This window comes from Atractosteus spatula, chromosome 5 (genome assembly GCF_055471065.1).
Source record: "Atractosteus spatula isolate fAtrSpa1 chromosome 5, fAtrSpa1.hap1, whole genome shotgun sequence".
Taxonomy (NCBI): Eukaryota; Metazoa; Chordata; class Actinopteri; order Semionotiformes; family Lepisosteidae; genus Atractosteus; species Atractosteus spatula.
In genome coordinates this window covers 764,769-789,876 of record NC_142710.1, presented here as the reverse complement: position 1 = coordinate 789,876, position 25,108 = coordinate 764,769, and the positions used below count along the sequence as shown (strand labels likewise).

General features: G+C 47.7%; 1 protein-coding gene across 1 annotated transcript in view; it reads right to left on the bottom strand.

The window, feature by feature from the left end:
• Positions 1 to 25,108, bottom strand: part of LOC148833240 (scavenger receptor cysteine-rich domain-containing protein DMBT1-like) — a 69,994-nt gene that overhangs the window by 28,679 nt on the left and 16,207 nt on the right. Inside the window, exons 12-31 of the mRNA XM_088917911.1 lie at positions 23,401 to 23,721; positions 22,612 to 22,638; positions 21,415 to 21,441; positions 20,422 to 20,742; positions 19,607 to 19,633; positions 17,089 to 17,151; positions 15,793 to 16,113; positions 15,392 to 15,412; positions 14,445 to 14,471; positions 13,410 to 13,472; positions 12,106 to 12,426; positions 9,299 to 9,361; positions 7,995 to 8,315; positions 7,350 to 7,376; positions 6,645 to 6,671; positions 5,712 to 5,774; positions 4,417 to 4,737; positions 3,772 to 3,798; positions 1,917 to 1,979; positions 706 to 1,026 (exon numbers count right to left, since the gene is read on the bottom strand). Coding sequence (XP_088774037.1) covers positions 706 to 1,026; positions 1,917 to 1,979; positions 3,772 to 3,798; positions 4,417 to 4,737; positions 5,712 to 5,774; positions 6,645 to 6,671; positions 7,350 to 7,376; positions 7,995 to 8,315; positions 9,299 to 9,361; positions 12,106 to 12,426; positions 13,410 to 13,472; positions 14,445 to 14,471; positions 15,392 to 15,412; positions 15,793 to 16,113; positions 17,089 to 17,151; positions 19,607 to 19,633; positions 20,422 to 20,742; positions 21,415 to 21,441; positions 22,612 to 22,638; positions 23,401 to 23,721 — 2,772 coding nt within the window. The remainder of the gene's footprint in view (positions 1 to 705; positions 1,027 to 1,916; positions 1,980 to 3,771; positions 3,799 to 4,416; positions 4,738 to 5,711; positions 5,775 to 6,644; positions 6,672 to 7,349; positions 7,377 to 7,994; positions 8,316 to 9,298; positions 9,362 to 12,105; positions 12,427 to 13,409; positions 13,473 to 14,444; positions 14,472 to 15,391; positions 15,413 to 15,792; positions 16,114 to 17,088; positions 17,152 to 19,606; positions 19,634 to 20,421; positions 20,743 to 21,414; positions 21,442 to 22,611; positions 22,639 to 23,400; positions 23,722 to 25,108) is intronic.

Here is a 25,108-nt window from a genome sequence, read left to right as displayed (position 1 = left end):
GTGTGAATACTGTTGCTGCCAAAGAAGGACGAAAATTATTACAATTAAACACTGATCAGGTTAACAGGGTTCCTGGAAAATTGGCCATGGTGTCAGTGTGCATGTCTATGTATGCTGTGTGTGTGATTGTGTCTGGTGTGAGTGTGTCAGGTATGATGTGTGTATGATTGTGTCTGGTGTGTGTTTGACTGTGTCTGTCTGGTGTCTGTCTGGTGTCTGTCTGGTGTGAGTGTGTGTGATTGTATCTGGAGTGATTGTGTCTGGTATGATGTGTGTATGATTGTGTCTGGTGTGTGTTTGATTATCTGTCTGTGTCTGGTGTCAGTGTTGGTGTCTGGTATGATGTGAGTATGATTCTGTTTGGTGTGTGTTTGACTGTCTGTGTCTGTCTGGTGTCTGTCTGGTGTGAGTGTGTGTGATTCTGTCTGGTGTGAGTGTGAGCACCCAGAGGTTCTGACAGAGGGGTTCGGAACAACAAAGAGCCCCAACAGTTTCTGACAGAGAGGAGAAGGACAGCACAGAACCCTGACAGTTTCCGAGAGCGGGGTTCGTGACAGCACAGAGCTTCCAGAGTTTCACACACAGGCTTGCAAGAGCCCAGAGAATTCATGATAATGCAGATCATGACAACACAGGTTCTTATAGAGAGGGATATGACAGCATAGAGCTTAAGTATACACACTAACAATTCTGACATGACACTACCTGAACAGTTGACTCCAGCATCTTCAGAATGAACACAGTTGTGATTTTCCAGCCCTAGTGATCTGCATCTCAGCAGTGTGGGCTCATTCCCTCTGCAGCGGACATCATCCAGAAGAATGGGGCCACTTCCTGCTCCAAACCTGGCACTTCCTAGAGCTACAGGAGATCCAGCCTCCCCGCAGCCCACCTCCCTGCAGACAACCTGAGCATCAGACTGGTCCCAGTCATCATCACACACTGTCCCCCACTGACCGCGGTGGTACACCTCCACTCTCCCAGAGCAGCTGTTGTGTCCATTGACCAGTCGGACTCTCCTGATGCCTGTGGATCAAAACAGGGGGGATGTTCTTACACCGTGAGAAAGACGTCTGTGACAGACTCTACCCTAGTTTAGGTAGTCCCTTGAATCTGCACACAAACTCTCTATGAGGGCCATGAAAGCAGGTGTGGAAGGCCTTATTAAAGGCTTTTTAATTGTCAGAACAAAGTAAAAGAGCACTCAAATACAACCAAACCACCACTGTGTCTGAGCAAGCCCTTCACATTCTCATCCAAACCCTAACTATCCTGTGTGACAACATTAACAACCAACTTCCATGAATAATCTATTCAATTAAATCATCGTCACCCAGTGTGGCTCTTTACAGTAACACAATGTGCTTTGGTGACCTCTGCTTGTATTACTACTGAAATTACAGCCCCTTTTTAAGATGTTTTGCCACAGTGTCTTTAATTACCAACAAGACCAATACCCTTGTGAAGACTATACCATGTTTAACATCTTTAAGAGACTAAATTTCCCATCCAGGGATGAGTAAAGTATGTTGAATTGAATACAGACAAAGAGAACCAAATCTGAAAGACTCAGCTCCACTATAAACTCAGCCTCAGCTTATTCTCCATTCAGAGCAAACAGCTGCTCTGTGTCTCAAACATGTCAGTATAAAAACTGTACACTGTCAGACAACAGAGGCTACAACTACACCAGGCTGTTTAACTGATTCCCACAGAAGCTGATGGCTCTGTACTGATCTAAGTGGAGATGATCTGTTAGAGAGCTCTAATGCCATAACTCCAGTGCTCTGTGACAATGAAACTTTTACTCGGCAGCAGAATTAACCACAGTCCTCATGTGCTTCTGGTAGAAAAGTTAGTGGTGACCATTTTAGGGACATTAAACACAATCTAGAAAACAACCAGGTGAAACTCACCTTCAGCAGAGGGAGTGTCTGAAGAGGGAGCAGTGAATTCTGTTGTCTGGACCGTGTCTGGTGCTGTGGAAATCAGACACAGTCAGTAAGATACAGACTCACACAGGCAGCGGGTTGGATGATTTCAATCACATCATAGTCATGTCACAACACTTCAGCTATTTAAGGCTGCTGTGGAGTTGCTCATATCTCAGCCATCAAGTTGCAGCTGTGATCTGCACAGCGGTGAGTCAGAAGCAGACATGACGGCACATTTCAGGTCCCACACATTGCACTGACACTGAGGCAGAGCCACACAAACACAGGGACACAAGCAGCAAGAAGGACAAACACTGGGGCCCTCAAGGTCACAACACTGACAATCATCCGTTATCCAGCACTGAGAGGACGCAAGCAGGACAACAGCCTGTACACACTCTATAGGACTCCAGCCCATCACAGGACACTCACACACAGTCTATACACACTCTATAGGACTCCAGCCCATCGTAGGGCACTCACACACAGTCTATACACACTCTATAGGACTCCAGCCCATCACAGGGCACTCACACACAGTCTATACACACTCTATAGGACTCCAGCCCATCGCAGGGCGCTCACACACAGTCTATACACACTCTATAGGACTCCAGCACATCGCAGGGCACTCACACACAGTCTATACACACTCTATAGGACTCCAGCCCATCACAGGGCACTCACACACAGTCTATACACACTCTATAGGACTCCAGCACATCGCAGGGCACTCACACACAGTCTATACACACTCTATAGGACTCCAGCCCATCGCAGGGCGCTCACACACAGTCTATACACACTCTATAGGACTCCAGCCCATCGTAGGGCACTCACACACAGTCTATACACACTCTATAGGACTCCAGCCCATCGCAGGGCACTCACACACAGTCTATACACACTCTATAGGACTCCAGCCCATCGCTGGGCGCTCACACACAATCTATACACACTCATGAACTGAGGAAACAATGGAGGCCATGCAGACTCCACACGCTGGGCGTCTGTGTCTGGAATTGAACCCAGGACCCAAGACCAGTGAAGCAGCACTCCTAACTGACCCATGGCTGTGCTGCCCAGACTGATTCCACTGGGACGATTTGCTGTTTGGTCAGAAGATACGTACCTGCAGTCTGCCAGAGATCTGGGATTTCTGAAAGGGAAAAGGATTGATTAAATAATTACAGGATAATAAACACCATGGATACAATCTGTGTAATAGAGACAGTCTCTGTGTGTAGGAGATGAATACTGTTGCTGCCAATGAAGGACAATAATGTTTAAAAGACTGAACATGTCCTGGAGGCTCTTTCTGCTGACTGCAGTGGCTCCAGACTCCCACACAGTCATCTAGGCAGAAGGCAGTATGAAAGGTGCTCCAGCTGTCAGACTCAGCTCCGAGTCGACCCTCCTGTAGCTCTCTGCCATCACCATCAGCAGAGCTTCCAGTGGGCTCTGAGAGAGCTCTCTCTCCTACAAGGACAGTGCTCTGGGCTCTCAGGTGTCTCACCCAGCCGAGTGCTGGCTGAGCTCTCTGATCCACATCTTGTGGGCTCGGGGAGAGAAAGGTGGACAGATCTGAACTGTACATGACTGCTCCTGCACAAGGGCTTCAGATGAGAGAACAAGCACCTGCTGTTGCTTCTGTGACAGACTACAGCTGCTCCTGTCTGAAACTGCTCAAGCTGCTGTGCTGTGAGAATCGACATCCTTTACTTTCTAACATGAATATTGCTGATTCTCAAACTGACTTGAAACAAGGTAGAAAAATGTCATGACAAGCAGATATAGAAAATGTCTTTTCATATAGAGAAGGGAGTGAAAATCTTACCTGTAGTTCCCCAGAACTCAGCTGCACCTGCAATACAATAACACTGTGAATCCCAGTGGACAGGCCAGTTCAGGTAAACTGCTGGTCTGCTGTGTCTCAACAAGAAACAGTCTGACAGATGACTCTGGAGCTGAACACAGGAGATCTCAGGAAACGCCAATACAAGACTAATCTATTGGCTCCCTGATTGGTGAATTGTGTGTTTTCAGGTACATGAAGCTGATCTGATCACTGATACTGACCAGTCAGGCTCTATTGCTGTCTGTACAGAAGGACAGAGAGAATCTTCTCACACATGAAAGAGATCACCAACGGGTCACAGGATCAGCAGCCCTGTTGTAGACCACAGTGTGTTTGAAATTCTCCAGAGGGCTGAAGACACGTCTGGAGTTTCTTTAGAAATAATGAGGGCTGATGGAGACTGTGAGTGAATCAGACTCATATCAAGGCCTTCGCTGTGGATAGACTTGTAGTTTTGTCCAGTAGTTATAGAATGTCTTGATGAATGGAGTATGTATTGGAACAATTGGAATGGAAATAAATGAGTTATCACATTTGTTAACATGGAGGTGAGCTTTTTTGTACATTTCCAGTATGGAGAAAATATAAACACAGACTTTAAAGAGCCAACTGACATCACTCTACCTGAACAGTCGACTCCTGCGTCTTCAATATGACGACAGTCATGGTTTCCCAGACCCCTTGATGTACAGCTCAGCAGTGTGGGCTCATTCCCTCTACAGCGGACATCATCCAGAAGAATGGGGCCACTTCCTGCTCTAAACCTGGCACTTCCTAGAGCTACAGGAGCTCCAGCCTCCCCACAGCCCACCTCTCTGCAGACAACCTGGGCATCAGACTGGTCCCAGTCATCATCACACACTGTCCCCCACTGACCGTGGTGGTAGACCTCCACTCTCCCTGAGCAGTTGTTGTGTCCATCGACGAGTCGGACTCTCCTGCTGCCTGTGGAATAAGACAGGAGGAAAATTCTTACACCGTGGGACAGACATCTGTGAAAGATTCTGGACTTTCTGACCGAGAGACCTCAGACAGTCCAGATTGGAAACAACATCTCTAGTACCACGATAGTCAACACGGGAACCTCCCAGGGCTGTGTACTCAGCCCACTCCTGTTCACGCTGATGACTCATGACTGCACTGCTAAGCATATTGCAAATGACATCATCAAGTTTGCTGATGACACGACAGTGGTGGGCCTCATTAGGAACAACGATGAGGCACCATACAGAGAGGAGGTGGAGCAACTAGTGGACTGGTGCCTAAACAACAATCTGTCTCTGAATGACAAAAGAGATGATAATTGACTTCAGGAGGGCCCGCGCTGATCACTCTCTACTGCACATGACGGCTCCTCTGTGGAGACAGTTTCCATACAGATTCTACATAATTGAAAGTTCATCACCCTGTGTGTCTCTTTACACCAAGAAGAGGTGCTTTGGTAGCCTCTGCTAGAAGTTCTGCTGTAACACCAGCCCCATCATAGGCTGCTCTGCCACAGTGTATATACCTGTAATTGCTAAGAAGAGCTACACCCTTGTGAAGACCACACTGGGTTTAAGTCTTACAGTAGACTAAAGACACAAAGGAACCGGTTCCATAAGACTCAGCCACACTGTCAGAATCAGCCTCAGCTTGTTCTACATGTTCCACACTCACAGCAGATCCTTTGTGTCTCAAACACAGCACCACAAAACCTGCACACTGAGAAACAACAGAGGCTCCATCTACACCAGGCTTCTAAACTGACTCCCACTGATGTTACTGGCTCTGTAATGAAGAGGATCTGACAGAGAGCTCTGCTGCCACATCCCAGTTCAGCAGTGGACATAACAACAGTTCTCATGTGTTTATGGTAGAAAAGGTGACCTTGTGAGGGACATTAAACACAATCTAGAAAACAACCAGGTGAAACTCACCTTCAGCAGAGGGAGTGTCTGAAGAGGGAGCAGTGAATTCTGTTGTCTGGACCGTGTCTGTTGCTGTGGAAATCAGTCACAGTCAGTAAGATACAGGCTCACACAGGCAGCGGGTTGTATGATTTCAATCACATCATAGTCATGTCACAACACTTCAGCTATTTAAGGCTGCCGAGGAGTCGCTCATTTCTGAGCCATCAAGCTGCACAACGGTGAGTCAGAAGCAGACATGACGGCACATTTCAGGTCCCACACATTGCACTGACACTGAGGCAGAGCCACACAAACACAGGGACACAAGCAGCATGAAGGACAAACACTGGGGCCCTCAAGGTCACAACACTGACAATCATCCATTATCCAGCACTGAGAGGACGCAAGCAGGACAACAGCCTGTACACACTCTATAGGACTCCAGCCCATCGCAGGGCGCTCACACACAGTCTATACACACTCTATAGGACTCCAGCCCATCGTAGGGCACTCACACACAGTCTATACACACTCTATAGGACTCCAGCCCATCGCAGGGCGCTCACACACAGTCTATACACACTCTATAGGACTCCAGCCCATCACAGGGCGCTCACACACAATCTATACACACTCTATAGGACTCCAGCCCATCACAGGGCACTCACACACAGTCTATACACACTCTATAGGACTCCAGCCCATCACAGGGCGCTCACACACAGTCTATACACACTCTATAGGACTCCAGCCCATCACAGGGCACTCACACACAATCTATACACACTCATGAACTGAGGAAACAATGGAGGCCATGCAGACTCCACACACTGGGCGTCTGTGTCTGGAATTGAACCCAGGACCCAAGACCAGTGAAGCAGCACTCCTAACTGACCCACGGCTGTGCTGCCCAGTCTGATTCCACTGGGACGATTTGCTGTTTGGTCAGAAAATACGTACCTGTAGTCTGCCAGAGATCTGGGATTTCTGAAAGGGAAAAGGATTGATTTAATAATTACAGGATAATAAACACCATGGATACAATCTGTGTAATAGAGACAGTCTCTGTGTGTAGGAGATGAATACTGTTGCTGCCAATGAAGGACAATAATGTTTAAAAGACTGAACATGTCCTGGAGGCTCTTTCTGCTGACTGCAGTGGCTCCAGACTCCCACACAGTCATCTAGGCAGAAGGCAGTATGAAAGGTGCTCCAGCTGTCAGACTCAGCTCCGAGTCGACCCTCCTGTAGCTCTCTGCCATCACCATCAGCAGAGCTTCCAGTGGGCTCTGAGAGAGCTCTCTCTCCTACAAGGACAGTGCTCTGGGCTCTCAGGTGTCTCACCCAGCCGAGTGCTGGCTGAGCTCTCTGATCCACATCTTGTGGGCTCGGGGAGAGAAAGGTGGACAGATCTGAACTGTACATGACTGCTCCTGCACAAGGGCTTCAGATGAGAGAACAAGCACCTGCTGTTGCTTCTGTGACAGACTACAGCTGCTCCAGTCTGAAACTGCTCAAGCTGCTGTGCTGTGAGAATCGACATCCTTTACTTTCTAACATGAATATTGCTGATTCTCAAACTGACTTGAAACAAGGTAGAAAAATGTCATGACAAGCAGATATAGAAAATGTCTTTTCATATAGAGAAGGGAGTGAAAATCTTACCTGTAGTTCCCCAGAACTCAGCTGCACCTGCAATACAATAACACTGTGAATCCCAGTGGACAGGCCAGTTCAGGCAAACTGCTGGTCTGCTGTGTCTCAACAAGAAACAGTCTGACAGATGACTCTGGAGCTGAACACAGGAGATCTCAGGAAACGCCAATACAAGACTAATCTGTTGGCTCCCTGATTGGTGAATTGTGTGTTTTCAGGTACATGAAGCTGATCTGATCACTGACACTGACCAGTCAGGCTCTACTGCTGTTCTGTACAGAAGGACAGAGAGAATCTTCTCACACATGAAAGAGATCACCAACGGGTCACAGATCAGCAGCCCTGTTGTAGACCACGGTGTCTTTGAAATTCTCCAGAGGGCTGAAGACACGTCTGGAGTTTCTTTAGAAATAATGAGGGCTGATGGAGACTGTGAGTGAATCAGACTCATATCAAGGCCTTCGCTGTGGATAGACTTGTAGTTTTGTCCAGTAGTTATAGAATGTCTTGATGAATGGAGTATGTATTGGAACAATTGGAATGGAAATAAATGAGTTATCACATTTGTTAACATGGAGGTGAGCTTTTTTGTACATTTCCAGTATGGAGAAAATATAAACACAGACTTTAAAGAGCCAACTGACATCACTCTACCTGAACAGTCGACTCCTGCGTCTTCAATATGACGACAGTCATGGTTTCCCAGACCCCTTGATGTACAGCTCAGCAGTGTGGGCTCATTCCCTCTACAGCGGACATCATCCAGAAGAATGGGGCCACTTCCTGCTCCAAACCTGGCACTTCCTAGAGCTACAGGAGCTCCAGCCTCCCCACAGCCCACCTCTCTGCAGACAACCTGGGCATCAGACTGGTCCCAGTCATCATCACACACTGTCCCCCACTGACCGTGGTGGTAGACCTCCACTCTCCCTGAGCAGTTGTTGTGTCCATCGACGAGTCGGACTCTCCTGCTGCCTGTGGAATAAGACAGGAGGAAAATTCTTACACCGTGGGACAGACATCTGTGAAAGATTCTGGACTTTCTGACCGAGAGACCTCAGACAGTCCAGATTGGAAACAACATCTCTAGTACCACGATAGTCAACATGGGAACCTCCCAGGGCTGTGTACTCAGCCCACTCCTGTTCACGCTGATGACTCATGACTGCACTGCTAAGCACATTGCAAATGACATCATCAAGTTTGCTGATGACATGACAGTGGTGGGCCTCATTAGGAACAACGATGAGGCACCATACAGAGAGGAGGTGGAGCAACTAGTGGACTGGTGCTTAAACAACAATCTGTCTCTGAATGTCGATAAGACAAAAGAGATGATTACTGACTTCAGGAGGGCCCGCGCTGATCACTCTCTACTGCACATGAACGGCTCCTCTGTGGAGACAGCTTCCACACAGATTCTACATAATTGAAAGTTCATCACCCTGTGTGTCTCTTTACACCAAGAAGAGGTGCTTTGGCAGCCTCTGCTAGAAGTTCTGCTGTAACACCAGCCCCCTCATAGGCTGCTCTGCCACAGTGTCTATACCTGTAATTGCTAAGAAGAGCTACACCCTTGTGAAGACCACACTGGGCTTAAGTCTTACAGTAGACTAAAGACACAAAGGAACCGGTTCCATAAGACTCAGCCACACTGTCAGAATCAGCCTCAGCTTGTTCTACATGTTCCACACTCACAGCAGATCCTTTGTGTCTCAAACACAGCACCACAAAACCTGAACACTGAGAAACAACAGAGCCTCCATCTACACCAGGCTTCTAAACTGACTCCCACTGATGTTACTGGCTCTGTAATGAAGAGGATCTGACAGAGAGCTCTGCTGCCACATCCCAGTACAGCAGTGGACATAACAACAGTTCTCATGTGTTTATGGTAGAAAAGGTGACCTTGTGAGGGACATTAAACACAATCTAGAAAACAACCAGGTGAAACTCACCTTCAGCAGAGGGAGTGTCTGAAGAGGGAGCAGTGAATTCTGTTGTCTGGACCGTGTCTGTTGCTGTGGAAATCAGTCACAGTCAGTAAGATACAGGCTCACACAGGCAGCGGGTTGTATGATTTCAATCACATCATAGTCATGTCACAACACCAGCTTTTTAAGGCTGCTGAGGAGTCGCTCATTTCTGAGCCATCAAGCTGCACAGCGCTGAGTCAGAAGCAGACATGACGGCACATTTCAGGTCCCACACATTGCACTCACACTGAGGCAGAGCCACACAAACACAGGGACACAAGCAGCATGAAGGACAAACACTGGGGCCCTCAAGGTCACAACACTGACAATCATCCGTTATCCAGCACTCTATAGGACTCCAGCCCATCACAGGGCGCTCACACACAGTCTATACACACTCTATAGGACTCCAGCCCATCACAGGGCACTCTCACACAGTCGATACACACTCTATAGGACTCCAGCCCATCACAGGGCACTCACACACAATCTATACACACTCTATAGGACTCCAGCCCATCACAGGGCGCTCACACACAGTCTATACACACTCTATAGGACTCCAGCCCATCGCAGGGCACTCACACACAGTCTATACACACTCTATAGGACTCCAGCCCATCGCAGGGCACTCACACACAGTCTATACACACTCTATAGGACTCCAGCCCATCACAGGGCGCTCACACACAGTCTATACACACTCTATAGGACTCCAGCCCATCGCAGGGCGCTCACACACAGTCTATACACACTCTATAGGACTCCAGCCCATCACAGGGCGCTCACACACAGTCTATACACACTCTATAGGACTCCAGCCCATCGCAGGGTGCTCAAAAACAGTCTATACACACTCTATAGGACTCCAGCCCATCACAGGGCACTCACACACAGTCTATACACACTCTATAGGACTCCAGCCCATCGCAGGGCGCTCACACACAGTCTATACACACTCTATAGGACTCCAGCCCATCACAGGGCACTCACACACAGTCTATACACACTCTATAGGACTCCAGCCCATCGCAGGGCACTCACACATAGTCTATACACACTCTATAGGACTCCAGCCCATCGCAGGGCGCTCACACACAGTCTATACACACTCTATAGGACTCCAGCCCATCGCAGGGTGCTCACACACAATCTATACACACTCTATAGGACTCCAGCCCATCACAGGGCGCTCACACACAATTTATACACACTCTATAGGACTCCAGCCCATCGCAGGGCGCTCACACACAATCTATACACACTCATGAACTGAGGATACAATGGAGGCCATGCAGACTCCACACGCTGGGCATCTGTGTCTGGAATTGAACCCAGGACCCAAGACCAGTGAAGCAGCACTCCTAACTGACCCACGGCTGTGCTGCCCAGACTGATTCCACTGGGACCATTTGCTGTTTGGTCAGAAGATACGTACCTGCAGTCTGCCAGAGATCTGGGATTTCTGAAAGGGAAAAGGATTGATTTAATAATTACAGGATAATAAACACCATGGATACAATCTGTGTAATAGAGACAGTCTCTGTGTGTAGGAGATGAATACTGTTGCTGTTGATGAAGGACAATAATGTTTTAAAGACTGAACATGTCCTGGAGGCTCTTTCTGCTGACTGCAGTGGCTCCAGACTCCCACACAGTCATCTAGGCAGAAGGCAGTATGAAAGGTGCTCCAGCTGTCAGACTCAGCTCCGAGTCGACCCTCCTGTAGCTCTCTGCCATCACCATCAGCAGAGCTTCCAGTGGGCTCTGAGAGAGCTCTCTCTCCTACAAGGACAGTGCTCTGGGCTCTCAGGTGTCTCACCCAGCCGAGTGCTGGCTGAGCTCTCTGATCCACATCTTGTGGGCTCGGGGAGAGAAAGGTGGACAGATCTGAACTGTACATGACTGCTCCTGCACAAGGGCTTCAGATGAGAGAACAAGCACCTGCTGTTGCTTCTGTGACAGACTACAGCTGCTCCAGTCTGAAACTGCTCAAGCTGCTGTGCTGTGAGAGTCGACATCCTTTACTTTCTAACATGAATATTGCTGATTCTCAAACTGACTTGAAACAAGGTAGAAAAATGTAATGACAAGCAGATATAGAAAATGTCTTTTCATATAGAGAAGGGAGTGAAAATCTTACCTGTAGTTCCCCAGAACTCAGCTGCACCTGCAATACAATAACACTGTGAATCCCACTGGACAGGCCAGTTCAGGTAAACTGCTGGTCTGCTGTGTCTCAACAAGAAACAGTCTGACAGATGACTCTAGAGCTGAACACAGGAGATCTCAGGAAACGCCAATACAAGACTAATCTGTTGGCTCCCTGATTGGTGAATTGTGTGTTTTCAGGTACATGAAGCTGATCTGATCACTGATACTGACCAGTCAGGCTCTATTGCTGTCTGTACAGAAGGACAGAGAGAATCTTCTCACACCATGAAAGAGATCACCAACGGGTCACAGGATCAGCAGCCCTGTTGTAGACCACGGTGTCTTTGAAATTCTCCAGAGGGCTGAAGACACGTCTGGAGTTTCTTTAGAAATAATGAGGGCTGATGGAGACTGTGAGTGAATCAGACTCATATCAAGGCCTTCGCTGTGGATAGACTTGTAGTTTTGTCCAGTAGTTATAGAATGTCTTGATGAATGGAGTATGTATTGGAACAATTGGAATGGAAATAAATGAGTTATCACATTTGTTAACATGGAGGTGAGCTTTTTTGTACATTTCCAGTATGGAGAAAATATAAACACAGACTTTAAAGAGCCAACTGACATCACTCTACCTGAACAGTCGACTCCTGCGTCTTCAATATGACGACAGTCATGGTTTGCCAGACCCCTTGATGTACAGCTCAGCAGTGTGGGCTCATTCCCTCTACAGTGGACATCATCCAGAAGAATGGGGCCACTTCCTGCTCTAAACCTGGCACTTCCTAGAGCTACAGGAGCTCCAGCCTCCCCACAGCCCACCTCTCTGCAGACAACCTGGGCATCAGACTGGTCCCAGTCATCATCACACACTGTCCCCCACTGACCGTGGTGGTAGACCTCCACTCTCCCTGAGCAGTTGTTGTGTCCATCGACGAGTCGGACTCTCCTGCTGCCTGTGGAATAAGACAGGAGGAAAATTCTTACACCGTGGGACAGACATCTGTGAAAGATTCTGGACTTTCTGACCGAGAGACCTCAGACAGTCCAGATTGGAAACAACATCTCTAGTACCACAATAGTCAACACGGGAACCTCCCAGGGCTGTGTACTCAGCCCACTCCTGTTCACGCTGATGACTCATGACTGCACTGCTAAGCACATTGCAAATGACATCATCAAGTTTGCTGATGACATGACAGTGGTGGGCCTCATTAGGAACAACGATGAGGCACCATAAAGAGAGGAGGTGGACAAACTAGTGGACTGCTGCCTAAACAACAATCTGTCTCTGAATGTCGATAAGACAAAAGAGGTGATAACTGACTTCAGGAGGGCCCGTGCTGATCACTCTCTACTGCATATGAACGGCTCCTCTGTGGAGACAGCTTCCATACAGATTCTACATAATTGAAAGTTCATCACCCTGTGTGTCTCTTTACACCAAGAAGAGGTGCTTTGGCAGCCTCTGCTAGAAGTTCTGCTGTAACACCAGCCCCATCATAGGCTGCTCTGCCACAGTGTCTATACCTGTAATTGCTAAGAAGAGCTACACCCTTGTGAAGACCACACTGGGTTTAAGTCTTACAGTAGACTAAAGACACAAAGGAACCGGTTCCATAAGACTCAGCCACACTGTCAGAATCAGCCTCAGCTTGTTCTACATGTTCCACACTCACAGCAGATCCTTTGTGTCTCAAACACAGCACCACAAAACCTGCACACTGAGAAACAACAGAGGCTCCATCTACACCAGGCTTCTAAACTGACTCCCACTGATGTTACTGGCTCTGTAATGAAGAGGATCTGACAGAGAGCTCTGCTGCCACATCCCAGTTCAGCAGTGGACGTAACAACAGTTCTCATGTGTTTATGGTAGAAAAGGTGACCTTGTGAGGGACAATAAACACAATCTAGAAAAGAACCAGGTGAAACTCACCTTCAGCAGAGGGAGTGTCTGAAGAGGGAGCAGTGAATTCTGTTGTCTGGACCGTGTCTGGTGCTGTGGAAATCAGTCACAGTCAGTAAGATACAGGCTCACACAGGCAGCGGGTTGTATGATTTCAATCACATCATAGTCATGTCACAACACTTCAGCTATTTAAGGCTGCCGAGGAGTCGCTCATTTCTGAGCCATCAAGCTGCACAACGGTGAGTCAGAAGCAGACATGACGGCACATTTCAGGTCCCACACATTGCACTGACACTGAGGCAGAGCCACACAAACACAGGGACACAAGCAGCAAGAAGGACAAACACTGGGGCCCTCAAGGTCACAACACTGACAATCATCCATTATCCAGCACTGAGAGGACGCAAGCAGGACAACAGCCTGTACACACTCTATAGGACTCCAGCCCATCACAGGGCACTCACACACAGTCTATACACACTCTATAGGACTCCAGCCCATCACAGGACACTCACACACAGTCTATACACACTCTATAGGACTCCAGCCCATCGTAGGGCACTCACACACAGTCTATACACACTCTATAGGACTCCAGCCCATCGCAGGGCGCTCACACACAGTCTATACACACTCTATAGGACTCCAGCCCATCGCAGGGCGCTCACACACAGTCTATACACACTCTATAGGACTCCAGCCCATCGCAGGCCGCTCACACACAGTCTATACACACTCTATAGGACTCCAGCCCATCGCAGGCCGCTCACACACAGTCTATACACACTCTATAGGACTCCAGCCCATCACAGGGCGCTCACACACAGTCTATACACACTCTATAGGACTCCAGCCCATCACAGGGCACTCACACACAATCTATACACACTCATGAACTGAGGAAACAATGGAGGCCATGCAGACTCCACACACTGGGCGTCTGTGTCTGGAATTGAACCCAGGACCCAAGACCAGTGAAGCAGCACTCCTAACTGACCCACGGCTGTGCTGCCCAGACTGATTCCACTGGGACGATTTGCTGTTTGGTCAGAAAATACGTACCTGTAGTCTGCCAGAGATCTGGGATTTCTGAAAGGGAAAAGGATTGATTTAATAATTACAGGATAATAAACACCATAGATACAATCTGTGTAATAGCGACAGTCTCTGTGTGTAGGAGATGAATACTGTTGCTGCCAATGAAGGACAATAATGTTTAAAAGACTGAACATGTCCTGGAGGCTCTTTCTGCTGGCTGCAGTGGCTCCAGACTCCCACACAGTCATCTAGGCAGAAGGCAGTATGAAAGGTGCTCCTGCTGTCAGACTCAGCTCCGAGTCGACCCTCCTGTAGCTCTCTGCCATCACCATCAGCAGAGCTTCCAGTGGGCTCTGAGAGAGCTCTCTCTCCTACAAGGACAGTGCTCTGGGCTCTCAGGTGTCTCACCCAGCCGAGTGCTGGCTGAGCTCTCTGATCCACATCTTGTGGGCTCGGGGAGAGAAAGGTGGACAGATCTGAACTGTACATGACTGCTCCTGCACAAGGGCTTCAGATGAGAGAACAAGCACCTGCTGTTGCTTCTGTGACAGACTACAGCTGCTCCAGTCTGAAACTGCTCAAGCTGCTGTGCTGTGAGAGTCGACATCCTTTACTTTCTAACATGAATATTGCTGATTCTCAAACTGACTTGAAACAAGGTAGAAAAATGTAATGACAAGCAGATATAGAAAATGTCTTTTCATATAGAGAAGGGAGTGAAAATCTTACCTGTAGTTCCCCAGAACTCAGCTGCACCTGCAATACAATAACACTGTGAATCCCAGTGGACAGGCCAGTTCAGGCAAACTGCTGGTCTGCTGTGTCTCAACAAGAAACAGTCTGACAGATGACTCTGGAGCTGAACACAGGAGATCTCAGGAAACGCCAATACAAGACTAATCTGTTGGCTCCCTGATTGGTGAATTGTGTGTTTTCAGGTACATGAAGCTGATCTGATCACTGATACTGACCAGTCAGGCTGTACTGCTGTTCTGTACAGAAGGACAGAGAGAATCTTCTCACACATGAAAGAGATCACCAACGGGTCACAGGATCAGCAGCCCTGTTGTAGACCACGGTGTCTTTGAAATTCTCCAGAGGGCTGAAGACACGTCTGGAGTTTCTTTAGAAATAATGAGGGCTGATGGAGACTGTGAGTGAATCAGACTCATATCAAGGCCTTCGCTGTGGATAGACTTGTAGTTTTGTCCAGTAGTTATAGAATGTCTTGATGAATGGAGTATGTATTGGAACAATTGGAATGGAAATAAATGAGTCACATTTGTTAACATGGAGGTGAGCTTTTTTGTACATTTCCAGTATGGAGAAAATATAAACACAGACTTTAAAGAGCCAACTGACATCACTCTACCTGAACAGTCGACTCCTGCGTCTTCAATATGACGACAGTCATGGTTTCCCAGACCCCTTGATGTACAGCTCAGCAGTGTGGGCTCATTCCCTCTACAGCGGACATCATCCAGAAGAATGGGGCCACTTCCTGCTCCAAACCTGGCACTTCCTAGAGCTACAGGAGCTCCAGCCTCCCCACAGCCCACCTCTCTGCAGACAACCTGGGCATCAGACTGGTCCCAGTCATCATCACACACTGTCCCCCACTGACCGTGGTGGTAGACCTCCACTCTCCCTGAGCAGTTGTTGTGTCCATCGACGAGTCGGACTCTCCTGCTGCCTGTGGAATAAGACAGGAGGAAAATTCTTACACCGTGAGACATACATCTGTGAAAGATTCTGGACTTTCTGACCGAGAGACCTCAGACAGTCCAGATTGGAAACAACATCTCTAGTACCACGATAGTCAACACGGGAACCCCCCAGGGCTGTGTACTCAGCCCACTCCTGTTCACGCTGATGACTCATGACTGCACTGCTAAGCACATTGCAAATGACATCATCAAGTTTGCTGATGACACGACAGTGGTGGGCCTCATTAGTAACAACGATGAGGCACCATACAGAGAGGAGGTGGAGCAACTAGTGGACTGGTGCCTAAACAACAATCTGTCTCTGAATGACAAAAGAGATGATAATTGACTTCAGGAGGGCCCGCGCTGATCACTCTCTACTGCACATGAACGGCTCCTCTGTGGAGACAGCTTCCACACAGATTCTACATAATTGAAAGTTCATCACCCTGTGTGTCTCTTTACACCAAGAAGAGGTGCTTTGGCAGCCTCTGCTAGAAGTTCTGCTGTAACACCAGCCCCATCTTAGGCTGCTCTGCCACAGTGTCTATACCTGTAATTGCTAAGAAGAGCTACACCCTTGTGAAGACCACACTGGGTTTAAGTCTTACAGTAGACTAAAGACACAAAGGAACCGGTTCCATAAGACTCAGCCACACTGTCAGAATCAGCCTCAGCTTGTTCTACATGTTCCACACTCACAGCAGATCCCTTGTGTCTCAAACACAGCACCACAAAACCTGCACACTGAGAAACAACAGAGGCTCCATCTACACCAGGCTTCTAAACTGACTCCCACTGATGTTACTGGCTCTGTAATGAAGAGGATCTGACAGAGAGCTCTGCTGCCACATCCCAGTTCAGCAGTGGACATAACAACAGTTCTCATGTGTTTATGGTAGAAAAGGTGACCTTGTGAGGGACAATAAACACAATCTAGAAAAGAACCAGGTGAAACTCACCTTCAGCAGAGGGAGTGTCTGAAGAGGGAGCAGTGAATTCTGTTGTCTGGACCGTGTCTGGTGCTGTGGAAATCAGACACAGTCAGTAAGATACAGGCTCACACAGGCAGCGGGTTGTATGATTTCAATCACATCATAGTCATGTCACAACACTTCAGCTATTTAAGGCTGCTGAGGAGTCGCTCATTTCTGAGCCATCAAGCTGCAGCTGTGATCTGCACAGCGGTGAGTCAGAAGCAGACATGACGGCACATTTCAGGTCCCACACATTGCACTGACACTGAGGCAGAGCCACACAAACACAGGGACACAAGCAGCAAGAAGGACAAACACTGGGGCCCTCAAGGTCACAACACTGACAATCATCCGTTATCCAGCACTGAGAGGACGCAAGCAGGACAACAGCCTGTACACACTCTATAGGACTCCAGCCCATCACAGGGCGCTCACACACAGTCTATACACACTCTATAGGACTCCAGCCCATCACAGGGCGCTCACACACAGTCTATACACACTCTATAGGACTCCAGCCCATCACAGGGCACTCACACACAGTCTATACACACTCTATAGGACTCCAGCCCATCACAGGGCACTCACACACAGTCTATACACACCCTATAGGACTCCAGCCCATCACAGGGCACTCACACACAATCTATACACACTCTATAGGACTCCAGCCCATCACAGGGCGCTCACACACAGTCTATACACACTCTATAGGACTCCAGCCCATCACAGGGCACTCACACACAGTCTATACACACTCTATAGGACTCCAGCCCATCGTAGGGCACTCACACACAGTCTATACACACTCTATAGGACTCCAGCCCATCGCAGGGCACTCACACACAGTCTATACACACTCTATAGGACTCCAGCCCATCGCAGGGCACTCACACACAGTCTATACACACTCTATAGGACTCCAGCCCATCACAGGGCGCTCACACACAGTCTATACACACTCTATAGGACTCCAGCCCATCGCAGGGCGCTCACACACAGTCTATACACACTCTATAGGACTCCAGCCCATCGCAGGGCGCTCACACACAGACTATACACACTCTATAGGACTCCAGCCCATCACAGGGAGCTCACACACAGTCTATACACACTCTATAGGACTCCAGCCCATCGCAGGGTGCTCAAAAACAGTCTATACACACTCTATAGGACTCCAGCCCATCGCAGGGCGCTCACACACAGTCTATACACACTCTATAGGACTCCAGCCCATCGCAGGGCGCTCACACACAGTCTATACACACTCTATAGGACTCCAGCCCATCGCAGGGCGCTCACACACAGTCTATACACACTCTATAGGACTCCAGCCCATCACAGGGTGCTCACACACAGTCTATACACACTCTATAGGACTCCAGCCCATCGCAGGGCGCTCACACACAGTCTATACACACTCTATAGGACTCCAGCCCATCACAGGGTGCTCACACACAGTCTATACACACTCTATAGGACTCCAGCCCATCACAGGGCGCTCACACACAGTCTATACACACTCTATAGGACTCCAGCCCATCACAGGGCGCTCACACACAGTCTATACACACTCTATAGGACTCCAGCCCATCGCAGAGTGCTCACACACAATCTATACACACTCATGAACTGAGGATACAATGGAGGCCATGCAGACTCCACACGCTGGGCGTCTGTGTCTGGAATTGAACCCGGGACCCAAGACCAGTGAAGCAGCACTCCTAACTGACCCACGGCTGTGCTGCCCAGACTGATTCCACTGGGACGATTTGCTGTTTGGTCAGAAGATACGTACCTGCAGTCTGCCAGAGATCTGGGATTTCTGAAAGGGAAAAGGATTGATTTAATAATTACAGGATAATAAACACCATGGATACAATCTGTGTAATAGAGACAGTCTCTGTGTGTAGGAGATGAATACTGTTGCTGTTGATGAAGGACAATAATGTTTAAAAGACTGAACATGTCCTGGAGGCTCTTTCTGCTGACTGCAGTGGCTCCAGACTCCCACACAGTCATCTAGGCAGAAGGCAGTATGAAAGGTGCTCCTGCTGTCAGACTCAGCTCCGAGTCGACCCTCCTGTAGCTCTCTGCCATCACCATCAGCAGAGCTTCCAGTGGGCTCTGAGAGAGCTCTCTCTCCTACAAGGACAGTGCTCTGGGCTCTCAGGTGTCTCACCCAGCCGAGTGCTGGCTGAGCTCTCTGATCCACATCTTGTGGGCTCGGGGAGAGAAAGGTGGACAGATCTGAACTGTACATGACTGCTCCTGCACAAGGGCTTCAGATGAGAGAACAAGCACCTGCTGTTGCTTCTGTGACAGACTACAGCTGCTCCAGTCTGAAACTGCTCAAGCTGCTGTGCTGTGAGAATCGACATCCTTTACTTTCTAACATGAATATTGCTGATTCTCAAACTGACTTGAAACAAGGTAGAAAAATGTCATGACAAGCAGATATAGAAAATGTCTTTTCATATAGAGAAGGGAGTGAAAATCTTACCTGTAGTTCCCCAGAACTCAGCTGCACCTGCAATACAATAACACTGTGAATCCCAGTGGACAGGCCAGTTCAGGCAAACTGCTTGTCTGCTGTGTCTCAACAAGAAACAGTCTGACAGATGACTCTGGAGCTGAACACAGGAGATCTCAGGAAACGCCAATACAAGACTAATCTGTTGGCTCCCTGATTGGTGAATTGTGTGTTTTCAGGTACATGAAGCTGATCTGATCACTGATACTGACCAGTCTGGCTCTATTGCTGTCTGTACAGAAGGACAGAGAGAATCTTCTCACACCATGAAAGAGATCACCAACGGGTCACAGGATCAGCAGCCCTGTTGTAGACCACGGTGTGTTTGAAATTCTCCAGGGGGCTGAAGACACGTCTGGAGTTTCTTTAGAAATAATGAGCAGCACAGGGCCACAGGTGTCCTCTAGTAGGATCTATGAACTATGATCTGTGAACCATGAACTACATTCTGACACCAGCAGACAACTCACAACTGATGGGCAAGCTGCTGCTCAGTCTTGACATGAATTTCTTTCTACACCAGATTCAGTGACTTCATGTCACAAGCCTGAGGGCTGATGGAGACTGTGAGTGAATCAGACTCATATCAAGGCCTTCGCTGTGGATAGACTTGTAGTTTTGTCCAGTAGTTATAGAATGTCTTGATGAATGGAGTATGTATTGGAACAATTGGAATGGAAATAAATGAGTCACATGTGTTAACATGGAAGTGAGATTTTTTGTATATTTCCAGTATGGAGAAAATATAAACACAGACTTTAAAGAGCCAACTGACATCACTCTACCTGAACAGTCGACTCCTGCGTCTTCATAATGACCACAGTCGTGATTTCCCAGACCCCTTGATGTACAGCTCAGCAGTGTGGACTCATTCCCTCTACAGCGGACATCATCCAGAAGAATGGAGCCACTTCCTGCTCCAAACCTGAGACTTCCTAGAGCTACAGGAGCTCCAGCCTCCCCGCAGCCCACCTCCCTGCAGACAACCTGAGCATCAGACTGGTCCCAGTCATCATCACACACTGTCCCCCACTGACCGCGGTGGTACACCTCCACTCTCCCAGAGCAGTTATTGGGTCCGTTGACCAGTCGGACTCTCCTGCTGCCTGTGGAATAAGACAGGAGGAAAATTCTTACACCGTGGGACAGACATCTGTGAAAGATTCTACCTTAGATGAGGTTTTCCTTTAAATCTGCACACTCTGCAAAAACTCCATGTTGACAGCTCAAGCTAATGCAGAAGGCTTTACTACACAATTTGTAGTTGTTTCAACAAAGAAATGAGCATTTAGATAAATTCCATACACCACTATGACTGACCAAGGCCTTTAAATACCAATCAAAATCCCAAATTAACAAAGTGCCCTAACAACTTCCACGCAGATTCTACATAATTGAAAGTTCATCACCCTGTGTGTCTCTTTACACCAAGAAGAGGTGCTTTGGTAGCCTCTGTTAAAGTTCTGCTGTAATACCAGCCCCTTCATAGGCTGCTCTGCCACAGTGTATAAAATTTCTAAGAAGAACTACAACCTTGTGGAGAGCACACTGGGTTTAATTCCTACAGTAGACTAAAGACACAAAGGAACCGGTTCCATAAGACTCAGCCACACTGTCAGAATCAGCCTCAGCTTGTTCTACACTCACAGCAGTATCCCTATGTCTCAAACACAGCACTACATAAACTGCACACTGAGAAACAACAGAGGCTCCATCTACACCAGGCTTCTAAACTGTTTCTACTGGGACAATTTGCTGTGAGGCCTGAAGATACGTACCTGCAGTCTGCCAGACATCTGGGATTCCTGAAAGGGGAAAAGGCATGAAGGGATAATTACAATTTAATACACACTAATGATACAATATGAGTAACACAGATGGTCTCGAGGTGTGGAGTGTGAATACTGTTGCTGCCAAAGAAGGACACAAATGTTAGCATTATTACAACTATACAACACTGAACAGGTTAACTGGGTTCCTGGAAAATTGTCCATGGTGTCGGTGTGTGTGATTATGTCTGGTGTGATTGCGTGTGTCTGTTTCTGGTGTGAGTTTGATTATCCAGTGTGAGTGAGTGTCTGTGTGTGGTGTGAGTGTTACTGTCGGTGTATGGTGTGAGTGTGTTTGTCTGTCTCAGTGAAACAACAATATGTGTAATATAAGGAACAAGTAATGGGTTTATTCCATGCTGAAAAGAGAAGAAAGAAAACACAAGGTTTCGGCCGTGGAGCCTTCTTCAGGTGTGAGGAAGACAGGGCAGTAAGCAAAGGTAATGTAGCAGGAGAACAAGACCTGGGAGAGAGGAGGAGCGAGAGGCGGGAGCAGGGGACAGAAAGAGAGGCCAGTCAGGAGGTGTGAAGTCAGGATAGTGAAGAAAGGTGTGAAAGAAAAACCTCCAATGAATGGAGAAAGAAAATTTAGAAGAACAGTAGTCTGTCGTTAAGAGAAGGGGGAAGCTGTGATCCTAGCTGCAGGATAATTTTGGTTTCTGTAGTGTTTCTGATGTACGAGTTTGGAAAACCGTCTTTGAGAACACAGACGGAGAGATTAGAGTGGTCGTGGCCGTCAGAGGTGAAATGGGAAACAATGGGCTTGGAGAGATCTTTAATCTTCACAGCCCTGACGTGTTCTCTGAAGCGGTCTCCGAGTCTCCTTTCTGTTTCCCCAATGTAGATGGCTGGGGCATTTACTGCAAGAGATCCAGTAAATAAAGTTGCTGGAGGTACAAGATGCCATCTGGGTGATCTGGAATTGTCCTGAGGGACCTTGAATGAGTGTGATGTGTACTATGACACATATTATATATGTGTAATATAGACAGTCTCTGTGTGTAGAAGATGAATACTGCTGGTGTCAATGGATGACAACATGAATATTGCTGATTATCAAACTGACTTGAAACAAGGTAGAAAAATGTAATGACATGCAGATATAGAAAATGTCTTTTCATATAGAAAAGGGAGTGAAAATCTTACCTGTAGTTCCCCAGAAATCAACTGCACCTGCAATACAATAACACTGTGAATCCCAGTGGACAGGCCAGTTCAGGTAAACTGCTGGTCTGCTGTGTCTCAACAAGAAACAGTCTGACAGATGACTCTGGATCTGAACACAGGAGATCTCAGGAAATGCCAATACAAGACTAATCTGTTGGCTCCCTGATTGGTGAATTGTGTGTTTTCAGGTACATGAAGCTGATCTGATCACTGATACTGACAAGTCAGGTTCTACTGCTGTCTGTACAGAAGGACAGAGAGAATCTTCTCACACATGAAAGAGATCACCAATGGGTCAGAGGATCAGCAGCCCTGTTGTAGACCACAGTGTTTTTGAAATTCTCCAGAGGGCCGAAGACACGTCTGGAGTTTCTTTATAAATAATGAGCAGCACAGAACCACAGGTGTCCTCTAGTAGGATCTATGAACTATGATGTGTGAACCATGAACTACATTCTGACACCAGCAGACAACTCACAACTGATGGGCAAGCTGCTGCTCAGTCTTGACATGAATTTCTTTCTACACCAGATTCAGTGACTTCATGTCACACTGGGACACAAGCCTGAGGGCTGATGGAGACTGTGAGTGAATCAGACACATAAAGAGGCCTTCGCTGTGGACAGACTTGTAGTTATGTCCTGATCAAGAGAGTATTATGGGAGCTATTGATTTCTCATTTATTAACATGGAATTTCACATTTTGTACATTTCCTGAATGAAAAAATATAAATACACACTCAAAAGGGAAGTCTGAAAACACTCTACCTGAACAGTCAACTCCTGCGTCTTCAGAATGACCACAGTTATGATTTTCTAGACCCCTTGTTGTACAGCTCAGCAGTGTGGACTCATTCCCTCTACAGTGGACATCATCCAGAAGAATGGGGCCACTTCCTTCTCCAAACAAGGCTCGTCTTAAAGCTACAGGAGCTCCAGCCTCCCCACAGCCCACCTCCCTGCAGACAACCTGAGCATCAGACTGGCCCCAGTCATCATCACACACTGTCCCCCACTGACCACGGTGGTACACCTCCACTCTCCCAGAGCAGTTATTGAGTCCGTTGACCAGTCGGACTCTCCTGCTGCCTGTGGAATAAGACAGGAGAGATAGCTTGCACATCATGAGAGAGACATCTGTGACAGGCTCTACTCTAGGTTAGGTAGCTCCTTGAATCTGCACACATGAAACCTCCATGATGACAGTTGAAGCAACTGCAGAAGGCTTTGTAAGTGTTCGATCAAAGAAAAAGAGCACTCTATTGAATCCTAAACACCTCTACGCCTGAGCAAGCCCTTCATATACAAATCAAAACCCTGAATAAAAACATATGGCAAACTGCACTAACAACTTCAATGAATACTCTAGTTTAGTAAAAGATTATCTCCCAATGTGTCTCTTTACAACAAGAAGGGGTGCTTTGGCGGCCTCTACTGGCACTTCTGCTATAATTGCAGCACCTTCTTAGTCTGCCCTCCTGTAGTGTCTTTAATTGCAAACTGAGTTACACTCGTGTACAGACCACACTGGGTTTAAGTTGTTCAGCAGACTTAAGACAGAAGGGAACCCGATCTGAAAGATTCACTCACAGTCAAAGTCTCAGCTTGTTCTACATGTTCTATAGTCAGAGCACACAGCTACTCCATGCCTCAAACACACCAGTACAAAGATTGCACACTGAGAGAAGACAGAGGCTCAATCCACACTAGTGTGATAAACTGCATCCTGCTGATATTAACGGCTCTATACTAAGCTTAGTGCAGAGGTTCTGTTAGAGAGCTCTGCTGCCACAATCCCAGTGACAAACAGCTCTGTGACAATGAAACTTTTACTCAGGAGCAGAATCAACCACATGTGTCATGTGATTATGGCAGAAAAGGTAGTGGTGACTTTATAAAGAGTGTGTCCCAGTCTGCAATTGAACCCAGGACCAAGGCCAAGAGCAGTCACAGATTGCTGGAAGCACTGAAGAAACTTACTTGCAGTCTGCCAGTCAACTGGGTATCCAGACAGTTGAAAAAGTATGAAGGGATAATTACTATTTAATACACACCAATGATAAATTAAGTGTAATAGCGACAGTCTCTGTGTGTAGAACATGAATACTGTTGCTGTTGATGAAGGACAATAATGTTTAAAAGACTGAACATGTCCTGGAGGCTCTTTCTGCTGACTGCAGTGGCTCCAGACTCCCACACAGTCATCTAGGCAGAAGGCAGTATGAAAGGTGCTCCAGCTGTCAGACTCAGCTCCGAGTCGACCCTCCTGTAGCTCTCTGCCATCACCATCAGCAGAGCTTCCAGTGGGCTCTGAGAGAGCTCTCTCTCCTACAAGGACAGTGCTCTGGGCTCTCAGGTGTCTCACCCAGCCGAGTGCTGGCTGAGCTCTCTGATCCACATCTTGTGGGCTCGGGGAGAGAAAGGTGGACAGATCTGAACTGTACATGACTGCTCCTGCACAAGGGCTTCAGATGAG